The following is a 12,544-nucleotide window of genomic DNA, read 5'->3' as shown; positions in this document are numbered from 1 at the left end:
AACTGAAATGTTTCTTGTAGAATTATCTCAAACCTAATTCAAAATCATACTTTCCTCTCTAAACAGAGAGGCATGTTCTAACTGATATGACAATATTGACATAGAGTATGACATTTAAACATTGACTTAGCTGTTTATATACTAACTAGACATGTACATCAGATTAGCTGAAAACATAAATCCTATTTTGTGACAACTATGTCCTTTCATCTTTTGTTAACATTTATGTAAATGGTAGAATGTGACAAAGAAGACACAATTTATGGATAACAACTTCTTTAATACTGTAAAGGCGACGTTTCGGTATAGATCCTTATACCGTTGTCAAGCAAGACTGCATGAGGAACATTGTACAGAATATATATAGTAGGTGGAGGATTAACATTAGAGTATTAACATTAACAACAATTGCATATATGAGTACATACATGGTAGAATGTAGCTCTCTGTTAGCATGGGGGGCTGAGCAGGTAATCTCATTCATGTGAATCGTTTTTTCGTACAGAAATTGCTGGCGATCCTTAACCTGTTTTTTTATTTTGTCTGGTTTTACATTCACCTACCAGTTTTAAGTAAAGCTGTGATGTAATACTAGCGATTATACCGTCTTTTGATGATAGGTTTTCCAAATTAATTTTGATGTAAACTTCTTCCAGTGGCTGAAACATTGCCGATGTGGCTTTAAATTTCAACTTACTCACTTACTGTTGTAGGAAGGCTTGACATTGATTGGCCGATGAGAAATTTCAGTTGAAGCTACCTCCTGTGGAGGGGCTGTCAGATCTTCATGCAGAAATACTGTATCGGAGTGAAAGATCTGATTTTACTGAGATCGGCCAAGTGGTGAAGGGTGCCACATTCTTTTTTAGTTACTGTACAATTATAGTCCTTGGTCAGCAATATTCCACGGCTCTCCATTTTGGTAAACATCTATGGAGTCATTTTGACCTGTCCTCCAGCATTATGCTGGCATGTTGTGATTTTACTGAAGTACTGTAGTGTTCAACCACACCTCGACCACACCTCACTCACACCTCGACCACACCTCACTCACACCTCACTCACACCTCGACCACACCTCACTCACACCTCACTCACACCTCACTCACACCTCGACCACACCTCGACCACACCTCACTCACACCTCACTCACACCTCGACCACACCTCGACCACACCTCGACCACACCTCACTCACACCTCACTCACACCTCACTCACACCTCGACCACACCTCGACCACACCTCACTCACACCTCGACCACACCTCGACCACACCTCACTCACACCTCACTCACACCTCGACCACACCTCGACCACACCTCACTCACACCTCACTCACACCTCACTCACACCTCACTCACACCTCGACCACACCTCACTCACACCTCGACCACACCTCGACCACACCTCACTCACACCTCACTCACACCTCGACCACACCTCACTCACACCTCGACCACACCTCGACCACACCTCACTCACACCTCACTCACACCTCAGTCACACCTCGACCACACCTCGACCACACCTCACTCACACCTCACTCACACCTTGACCACACCTCGACCACACCTCGACCACACCTCACTCACACCTCACTCACACCTCACTCACACCTCGACCACACCTCACTCACACCTCACTCACACCTCAACCACACCTCACTCACACCTCGACCACACCTCGACCACACCTCACTCACACCTCGACCACACCTCGACCACACCTCACTCACACCTCGACCACACCTCACTCACACCTCACTCACACCTCACTCACACCTCAACCACACCTCACTCACACCTCACTCACACCTCACTCACACCTCGACCACACCTCACTCACACCTCACTCACACCTCACTCACACCTCACTCACACCTCGACCACACCTCGACCACACCTCACTCACACCTCGACCACACCTCACTCACACCTCAACCACACCTCGACCACACCTCGACCACACCTCGACCACACCTCACTCACACCTCGACCACACCTCGACCACACCTCACTCACACCTCACTCACACCTCAGTCACACCTCGACCACACCTCGACCACACCTCACTCACACCTCACTCACACCTTGACCACACCTCGACCACACCTCGACCACACCTCACTCACACCTCACTCACACCTCACTCACACCTCGACCACACCTCACTCACACCTCACTCACACCTCAACCACACCTCACTCACACCTCGACCACACCTCGACCACACCTCACTCACACCTCGACCACACCTCGACCACACCTCACTCACACCTCGACCACACCTCGACCACACCTCACTCACACCTCGACCACACCTCGACCACACCTCACTCACACCTCGACCACACCTCACTCACACCTCACTCACACCTCACTCACACCTCACTCACACCTCGACCACACCTCAACCACACCTCGACCACACCTCACTCACACCTCACTCACACCTCACTCACACCTCACTCACACCTCACTCACACCTCGACCACACCTCACTCACACCTCACTCACACCTCACTCACACCTCGACCACACCTCACTCACACCTCACTCACACCTCACTCACACCTCGACCACACCTCGACCACACCTCACTCACACCTCACTCACACCTCACTCACACCTCGACCACACCTCACTCACACCTCGACCACACCTCACTCACACCTCGACCACACCTCACTCACACCTCACTCACACCTCGACCACACCTCGACCACACCTCACTCACACCTCACTCACACCTCACTCACACCTCGACCACACCTCGACCACACCTCACTCACACCTCACTCACACCTCGACCACACCTCAACCACACCTCACTCACACCTCAACCACACCTCACTCACACCTCAACCACACCTCAACCACACCTCAACCACACCTCAACCACACCTCAACCACACCTCACTCACACCTCAACCACACCTCACTCACACCTCGACCACACCTCAACCACACCTCACTCACACCTCGACCACACCTCACTCACACCTCAACCACACCTCGACCACACCTCGACCACACCTCGACCACACCTCACTCACACCTCGACCACACCTCGACCACACCTCACTCACACCTCGACCACACCTCGACCACACCTCAATCACACATCGACCACACCTCGACCACGCCTCACTCACACCTCTCTCACACCTCGACCACACCTCACTCACACCTCGACCACACCTCACTCACACCTCACTCACACCTCGACCACACCTTACCACACCTCACTCACACCTCGACCGCACCTTACCACACCTCGACCACACCTCGACCACACCTCACTCACACCTCGACCACACCTCACTCACACCTCACTCACACCTCGACCACACCTCGACCACACCTCACTCACACCTCGACCACACCTCGACCACACCTCACTCACACCTCGAGCACACCTCACTCACACCTCGACCACACCTCGACCGCACCTTACCACACCTCACTCACACCTCGACCACACCTCGACCACACCTCACTCACACCTCGACCACACCTCGACCGCACCTTACCACACCTCGACCACACCTCACTCACACCTCGACCACACCTCGACCACACCTCACTCACACCTCGACCACACCTCGACCACACCTCACTCACACCTCAACCACACCTCGACCACACCTCACTCACACCTCGACCGCACCTTACCACACCTCGACCACACCTCGACCACACCTCACTCACACCTCACTCACACCTCGACCACACCTCACTCACACCTCACTCACACCTCACTCACACCTCACTCACACCTCGACCGCACCTTACCACACCTCGACCACACCTCGACCACACCTCACTCACACCTCGACCACACCTCACTCACACCTCACTCACACCTCACTCACACCTCGACCACACCTCACTCACACCTCACTCACACCTCACTCACACCTCACTCACACCTCGACCGTACCTCACTCACACCTCGACCACACCTCACCACACCTCACTCACACCTCGACCACACCTCGACCACACCTCGACCACACCTCACTCACACCTCACTCACACCTCGACCACACCTCGACCACACCTCACTCACACCTCGACCACACCTCGACCACACCTCGACCACACCTCACTCACACCTCGACCACACCTCGACCACACCTCACTCACACCTCGACCACACCTCACTCACACCTCGACCACACCTCACCACACCTCACTCACACCTCACTCACTTGACTCAAACACCTTCTGGCTAGTGAGTGAGTGAGTTTGGTTTTACTCCGCTTTTAGCAATATACGCTGAAGATCCGGGTTCGATTCCCGACATGGGTACAATGTGTGAAGCCTATTTCTGGTGTCCCCAGCCGTGATATCGCTGGAATATTGCTTAAAGCGGCGTAAAACCGAACTCACTCACTCACTCACTGTTTATGTTCATAAAAAAATAATGTCGCAAACCAAATGTGTTGATTGAGGACTTGTGCTTAGACAGATAGTTCTTAACACAGAAGATCAAGCAGATTTTAAGGATTAGCATGAGCATGTAAGTAATTGCAATTACATATCCTCCAGCACTGCGACACTTGTGAGAAAGCTGTGGTTAATCCCTAAATACTTTGTGTTAATCCTCCCTGCTCCCTACTGTACATACTGTACATACGACCTCCAAGGTGTGAGCTGTGATTGGACCTTTAATACTGTGAGCTCTAAACCCTCATTAATGTGGGCTTGTAACAATGTTGTAATCTTATCTAATAAGAATTGGAACTCAGGTTTGTCATTTACAGTCAGTTCTAGTCCTAGATGACTTGTAGACTAGTGTGGAGATACTGTACCTCTTGCACAGGCTATAACTATGTTAGAGGTACGTTACAATTCTCTCAAGTAATGTTATGTGCTGATAGCCTGGGAATTATTTTTTTCAAAAGTGTTGTTTGTATTAATTGGTTTGTGGATCAACCGAATCAAATGTAGAATGGAATAAACCTAACATCCTAATATTTTTTATCATCCACCAACTTTCCCAAATTGGAATAAAATCAAATTTTGAAAAACTTCTATCTTTAACTTTGTCTTTTTATGTTTCTGTTGATGCAGGGTTTAATTAGCTCCAGTGTAGAGATATAATGGAAGGGAGGTAGTTCTGTCTTGTCGTTCAAGAAACACTTCATGTGGCATATATGTTTTGTTAAAGTTCACGGACCATATTTTTTAAATATAACCTCTGATCTTGATAGCAAACTCTGGATACCAAATATTGAAAAAAATTCTAACTTGTTTTGAGATTTATGGGGACTTACGTAACTTTGTATTCTTCACAAAGTCAGGTTTTTCTATTTGAATAACCTATTTTACTCAAACGAGAAACATTTTACAACGCTATGGCAAGTGGTAAGGTTGTTCAATGATCATGGGGTCAACATGCCATCTACTTCATGTAAATATTACATGAACAAGCTGTAAATATACATGTTAGTACAGAGTTATGTTAATATGGAACTCATTTTACTTGTACTCATTCATATCATAAGAAAATATCCGGACATTGTCCTTCATTTTAATGTTCACTGTTTCCTTCTGTTATGTATTAGAATCTTTTGTTTTGTATTTGTATGTAGAAACACTTGCCTCCATTTCTTTGTTGAGATGTTAGTGCTTTTGAAAATTTCAATGATCAAAGGGCGGCAACTCATTTCCTCCTGAACTTTATATTAAAGGTTACAGAACTCTCTCTCCAACCTTTAATTACCAAAGTAAGTAACTGTAGTTATTTCCCTTCTTCCTTTGTCTTCTCAAGCTCAGCTGACGGCACTGATATATGCACAGTCTGTCCACCTAACAAGTGTAGTAGATGTCTGTAATGTGTACTGCAGCCATAGTCACTTTAAAGTATCCATGTTAGGGACTGGGCATTAATAATTGAGGTGTGAGGGCCAATTAGATTAAGGAGGAGGTATGTGTGTGTGTGTGTGTGCGTGTGCGTGAGTGCGTGAGTGCGTGCGTGCGTGCGGGCGGGCGGGCGTGCGGGCGTGCGGGCGTGCGTGTGTGTGTGCGGTGTGTGTGTGTGTGTGTGTGTGAGAGAGAGAGAGAGAGAGGGAGGTGAATAATGGCTAAGTGAAATAGGGGTGATCGGTGAAACTATTGTTCGGGATGATGAAAAAATAACAGTTCTTTATACATGTTATATAAAAATGATATATTTGTGTGTTGAGAGTGTGTGTGTATGTGGAGGGGGACAGAGGGGGTGAAAAAATGTTACAAGTATTTATTTATTTATTTTATTGGGGGGGGGAGGGGATGGTGGAGGCTGGTTGTGGTGGTTATGAGTTAATGAAAAAGTTTAATAAAAAGGTTGCATCAAATGTTGAGCAATTAACGATACAGTCTGAAGACCAATACCACAGGCCCTCCACCCCTGTAATGATGACCAGTCCCTTCATTAGCTTCAGTGTTTACATGTATAAACTGATGGAAACATGATAAGTAGATGCATGTTTTATAATTTTATTATAGAATATTTTAGATTCTACATTAGTGTGTGAAATAGATTATTCTTGAGTTCCATTTGTTTTGTTTTTTGTAGCAATTTAGATTTAGATTCATGTTTCTATGGGAATGGATAAATTATATTTTAGTTGTAGATTTCTTGTTGTATATCTTACTTGTTGTGGTTATTTGTTGCTGTCAATATTCTGCTATTTTGCCATTTTTGCTGCTCTATTAGCTTAGCTGCTGTTGAAATATAGACGTTTGTGATGGAAACAGCTTTGATTTGTGTTTTAAAGTGAGATAAAGACTGTATATCATGCATATCAAATCTTTAATGCTTTTATAAATACATCGAAACAAGGAACATAATTTCCAGTATTTGTTCTCTCAATCTGTCAAATAAAACAACTAATATATGCTGTGAAATATATATGATGCTTGTACATGTATTGTTTTTAAAATACACTCAGTCCGCCAGGTTGGTGACCATAATTTAAGCAGGGATAGAATGTTTCGCTGACCAGTTATATCTGTTTCCTTCCTATTACTATAGTTACCGGTAATCTGTCATGACATGTAGATTTCGTCCTTATTTTACGGGACACTGGTGGCCCAGTCGTCTGAAATGCCACAATTTACTGTGCTGAGTTGTGTGCTTTTAAGGCATGCCACAAACCAACGATCAGGTTTTTGAATCTCACATTTGCCCTGATTATGTGTATTGGTTTGTCAGCACCATGCCCATGCTCGTTGGTTTATGTCTGTGGTAAATGTCTGAGATATCACTTTGGATATTCCACCCACATCAAGCTGAAACGCCGATATATAACTGAAATACTCTTCATACAAGGGCTGTCAAATGGTAAGTTTACTTGACTGAAAGAAACTTTCAGCTTCACAGACAGTAATATTAGGTAGCCATTGGTCCCTCAGATGAAAGAAGTGAGTGAGTGAGTACGGTTTTACGCCGCTCTTAGTAATATTCCAGCAATATCACAGTGGGTGACACCAGAAATGGGCTCCACACATTGTACCCATGTGGGGACTCAAATCCGGGCCTTCGGCGTGACCAGCAAACGCTTTAACCACAAGGCTACCCCACCATCCCCAGATGAAAGGATCTGCTGGTTGTGGGTTCGACTCCAAGATTTGTCGTGATCGTTGGTCAGTCTGCTCCATGAAAGTAGTGTTGAAATCCACTCACTGTATCTTTGTCGGTTAAACTTGAGTAGGAATGTGTAAATACAGTGCAGTTTCATTGATGATGTGCTGTTACTTTTCAAATCTCAGAGGGTATTATTTTTTTATCAGAATGATCATCTTTTCTAACACCATGTCCACAACTGAGCTTATCTTTTCTTTCTATCAATTTTTAAATTACACAACTAATAATGTAGTTTGTATATATAATTGCATACAATGTTTTTTCCTTTTATTTGTTCATATATATCTTCACTGTTTAGGGGTGTCAGGTAGCCTAGTGGTTAAAACGTTCGCTTGTCACGCCGAAAGCCTGTGTTCGATTCCCGACATGGGCATAATGTGTGAGCAATGCTCCTGCTAGATCACATCTTACACGGTCTATATGCGAGTACTTGGAACTCTCATAAGGTTTTGAGGGGCGGACGGGTAGCCTGGTGGTTAAAGCGTTCGCTCGTCACGCCGCAGACCCGGGTTAGATTCCTGACATGGGTACAATGTGTGAAGTCCATTTCTGGTGTCCCCAGCCGTGATATTGCTGGAATATTGCTAAAAGTGGCGTAAAACCCTACTCACTCACTCACTCTTCTCTGTTTAGTCATTCATTTTGAGAAAAAAATGTCTATCCTGGGATGGCCGTAAATGGTCCTTTGGTCAAAGGCATGAGCTAGAACCTCTGTCCCTTAGCTGTCAACATCCACTATTTTGTGTGAAATATGAACTGTGGTCTGTTAGTGACATACCCATCAGGGGATGTGTGGTCTAATGTCTCAGGTGCAGCAACTTGTAGCAGACCAAGAATTGTGTGTCCCTTAGCAGTGCTAAGATATAACTGAAGTAGGACTAGTTTATAAACTTAACTTACTCACTGTCCCTGTTGTGGGCTGTTCCTCTGGGGGAACTGACCTGTTACTTCTGTGATCATCACATGTTAAAGAGGTAGTGATAACAAGCTTATGTTGAATGCTCCCAGTTAAGTTTGTGAAAAAATCTCTGCTGTGCACTGTAGCTCTAGTTCAACTCCTGTCTTCACGCCCTTCTGCCAGGCTTTACATCACTTATACTCCTCTCACTGCCTTTCCTTTAATCCTTTCTATTCTACTCTGTGTGCCCTCCATCCACCCATCTATCCAGATATTATCGACTTACCTTACCACCATCTTACCTAAGCTTGGACCCACCATTACACCCAGACATCCATCTATTCATCATCATCCTCCCAGCCACCCACCCCGGACACCATCCACCCAAATCTACTTCCCATCTAAGTTTCCTCCACCACCTCCCACGTGCCACTTTGTTCCGCTACTCTGAAAACTAAATTTGTCTCTTTGTCTACCAACACATCTTCCTCTGTCCTCACTCTGGTTCTAGAAGTAGATCTACCCTCTGTTTACTTCCAGAAGTATCTTCAACTCCATGTATCTATCAACACATCTTCCTCTGTCCTCACTCTGGTTCTAGAAGTCGATCTACCCTCTGTTTACTTCCAGAAGTATCTTCAACTCCATGTATCTATCAACACATCTTCCTCTGTCCTCACTCTGGTTCTAGAAGTCGATCTACCCTCTGTTTACTTCCAGAAGTATCTTCAACTCCATGTATCTATCAACACATCTTCCTCTGTCCTCACTCTGGTTCTAGAAGTCGATCTACCCTCTGTTTACTTCCAGAAGTATCTTCAACTCCATGTATCTATCAACACATCTTCCTCTGTCCTCACTCTGGTTCTAGAAGTAGATCTACCCTCTGTTTACTTCCAGAAGTATCTTCAACTCCCATGTATCTATCAACACATCTTCCTCTGTCCTCACTCTGGTTCTAGAAGTCGATCTACCCTCTGTTTACTTCCAGAAGTATCTTCAACTCCATGTATCTATCAACACATCTTCCTCTGTCCTCACTCTGGTTCTAGAAGTCGATCTACCCTCTGTTTACTTCCAGAAGTATCTTCAACTCCATGTATCTATCAACACATCTTCCTCTGTCCTCACTCTGGTTCTAGAAGTAGATGTACCCTCTGTTTACTTCCAGAAGTATCTTCAACTCCATGTATCTTTCAACACATCTTCTTCTGTCCTCACTCTGGTTCTAGAAGTCGATCTACCCTCTGTTTACTTCCAGAAGTATCTTCAACTCCATGTATCTATCAACACGTCTTCCTCTGTCCTCACTCTGGTTCTAGAAGTAGATGTACCCTCTGCTTTACTTACTGTAATCTATCCTCAACTCCTGTCTCCATGTAGCCACTGTAATGTGTCCCTGTCTAAGTGCGGCTCCACGTTGTAGGCGGAGAAGCTCCAGAGGGAGCTGCAGGATGTGTCGGTGAAGATGCACAGCACGGAACAGAACCTCCTCCAGGCGGAGTCCACCAAGCAGGACATGCAAGACAAGAGTGATCACATCGTCAGCCTCCGCAACCAGCTGGAAGGGGAAAAGCTACAGAGGTCGGTGGAGAATGTGAAATTCTAATTATTCTTGTATCAGAAAAGCTGACAGGTTGTGTTTGTGTAGAATCTTCCTGGAATGAAGATTATGGAAATCTAATAACTCTTGTTTAAACACAGCTGAGGATTCAGGAATAGATTAGAAGGGACAGATTACCTTTTTAGCAACCAAAATCAGACTGGCGAAAAATGTAATGCTGACATGTGGCAAATAACCTCAGAGGACCCAAGTGTCTATTCCTGGTCTGTTGCAGACATTTTAACAATAAATTTTATCAAAAATGGAAACAAAAGTAGAACAATTTCATCCAAAGAACATCATGAATAAAGTGGTCTTTTTTAATCAGCATTAGTCTGGACCAGTTAAAGCAGCCACACATACACACACACACACACACACACACATGTGCATTCATGTGCAATAATCTTGAATGCAACATTCAACCCCATTTCACCTCACCTCACAAGCACCTGCTGTAACTTGTGTGTAAGAATATAGGTCCCCAGCAATCTATGCTTGTCATAGGAGGCGACTAAATGGATTTGGTGTCAGGCTTGGTGACTTGTTTGGTCCAGATCTGATTATTTGCAGGTCATATGTAGCTGGAATATTGCTGAGCATGGCTTTGAACAACAAACCAGCACCTGTTGTTTCTTTCAGGACCCTGCTGGACCAGACAGTGGCGGAGCTGAAGCACCAGGTGGCAATCTTGAAACAGCGAGAGACGAAGCTGGTAGAGGAGAACAGATCTCTGCAGCACAGTATGATTGACCTTGAGTCTCAAGTGGAAGAGCTTCAGGACCGTAGTGACACAGCGTATGACATGGTAGGCTCCTTAATACAACTTGTAGCTATTATATAATAAGCAGTCAATTTCAGATGTATTTCACTGCAGAATTTCCAAAATTAGGGACTGGTCGTTATGACAGTTGGGACTGCCTCAGTGGTCTAGTGGGAGAGCATCCGCCCAGAGAGCCCAGAGAGCGGAAGGTCCGGGGTTTGATCCCCTGCTGCGTCATACAAGACATTAAGAGATGGTACTTGTTGTTACCCTGGCTGGTGGTCGGCATTAAGGGCCTTAAACAAGGACTGGTCGGCTTGGAGTCAGTATACTGTGTCTGAGTGGGGTGTTCATGTTAAACTGCAGCATGGTATCTCAGTGGGGCTAGCACTATAAAATTGAATGCGACTTTACACCCCACTTCACCTCCCCTCACCTATTACAGTTGGGGTTGGCTAAGAGTTTTTTGATGCAATAATTTACTGAAAATAATTAACCTCTGCTAATGCCTGTCATATTTTTGGATGACCCTCCACATGTTCAATTTTGTCTTGACCCCCGGGGATGCCAAAATGCAAAAGTACTTTATATTTTATACTTCAAATGTTCATGTTTTCATGACCCGCCCAAAATATGTGTATTATATTTTATGACCTACCTTGGACTGAGATCTTTGTGACCCTCCCCTGATTACCTCTGACCCACCTCCCCTTATTATAAATGATATGACCTTGTTCTGATAATCATGACCTTGAACAACAGCACCACCAAATGTCAGAGGTCGGCAAGAAGACACTGCTTGAACAAATAACCCGACTGCAAAAGGAAGTGAAGGAACTTCAGTATGAACTGCTCTCCACCAATGAGAAGCGAGGACATGCAGAGAAACGCTACGAAGATCGCAAGTTGAGAACAAAAGAGAAGTTGCTTAAAGCAAGGTAAATCTTGTCTGCTGACTTTCTAACACTGAAATTGGTCTTCAATTGTCAATGTCATCAAACTGGTAGATAGCTTGTTATGGAGTTGATAGGTAGGGCTGGTGGGGATTCCATGTTCGGGCAGATCTCCAAGCAGCACCTCAAGCTTGGCCTGAATGGCAAGTTGCATGGATGACCCAGGGGGATCTCGTGTTAGAATAGGCGCAGAGTTACTTCCCCTTCCTGGCAGGATGTGCTGGGACTGGGTTCTAATCCTTGATTTACGATGGTCCTTGGTCTGTTTGCTCCACACCAATGCTTTTGGACCCCCTTGTAATGATAGTATGGATGACCTGAGATGTAGGGATATCTATGCTTGTTGTGAGAGGGGTCTTAATGGATCGGTGGATGGACTGGCTGACTTCTGTGATTGCTTGTCATCATAACCCAACTGCCTGGATTGATGTTCATGATGTCAATCCCTGAATTTTCTGGTCCAGATTCAATCATTTACAGGTTACTGTCATACAGCTGGAATATTGCTGAGTGGGGCATTGGAAAACAAACAAACAAACAAACAATCTGACTTGATTCTGTATGTGTTATCATAGCCTGATGGTGTGGATCATAGATCATGCTTTGGGTCACAGGTTTGTCTGGTCCAAACTGTATTATTTACATGCGACAGTGATGTATCTGGAATCCTGCTGACAGTGGCATTATGCGA

At 45.3% G+C, this 12,544-nt stretch overlaps 1 protein-coding gene across 6 annotated transcripts in view; it reads left to right on the top strand.

Annotated features, from left to right (window-relative positions):
* LOC139471630 (uncharacterized) overlaps window positions 1-12,544 on the top strand; it is a 75,142-nt gene that overhangs the window by 51,586 nt on the left and 11,012 nt on the right. For 5 of the 6 annotated variants that reach the window (XM_071254023.1, XM_071254022.1, XM_071254025.1 and 2 more), the window contains 4 exons: window positions 5,700-5,735; window positions 9,961-10,118; window positions 10,780-10,945; window positions 11,663-11,838. In XM_071254023.1, coding sequence (XP_071110124.1) covers window positions 5,700-5,735; window positions 9,961-10,118; window positions 10,780-10,945; window positions 11,663-11,838 — 536 coding nt within the window. The remainder of the gene's footprint in view (window positions 1-5,699; window positions 5,736-9,960; window positions 10,119-10,779; window positions 10,946-11,662; window positions 11,839-12,544) is intronic. The other variant, XM_071254024.1, reaches the window with a different exon arrangement.

The sequence above is a fragment of the Haliotis cracherodii genome, unplaced genomic scaffold (assembly GCF_022045235.1).
Source record: "Haliotis cracherodii isolate W230 unplaced genomic scaffold, xgHalCrac1.p SCAF_23, whole genome shotgun sequence".
Taxonomy (NCBI): domain Eukaryota; kingdom Metazoa; phylum Mollusca; class Gastropoda; order Lepetellida; family Haliotidae; genus Haliotis; species Haliotis cracherodii.
Note: the sequence above shows the minus strand (reverse complement) of the source record. Positions and strands in the feature narration are given on the sequence as shown.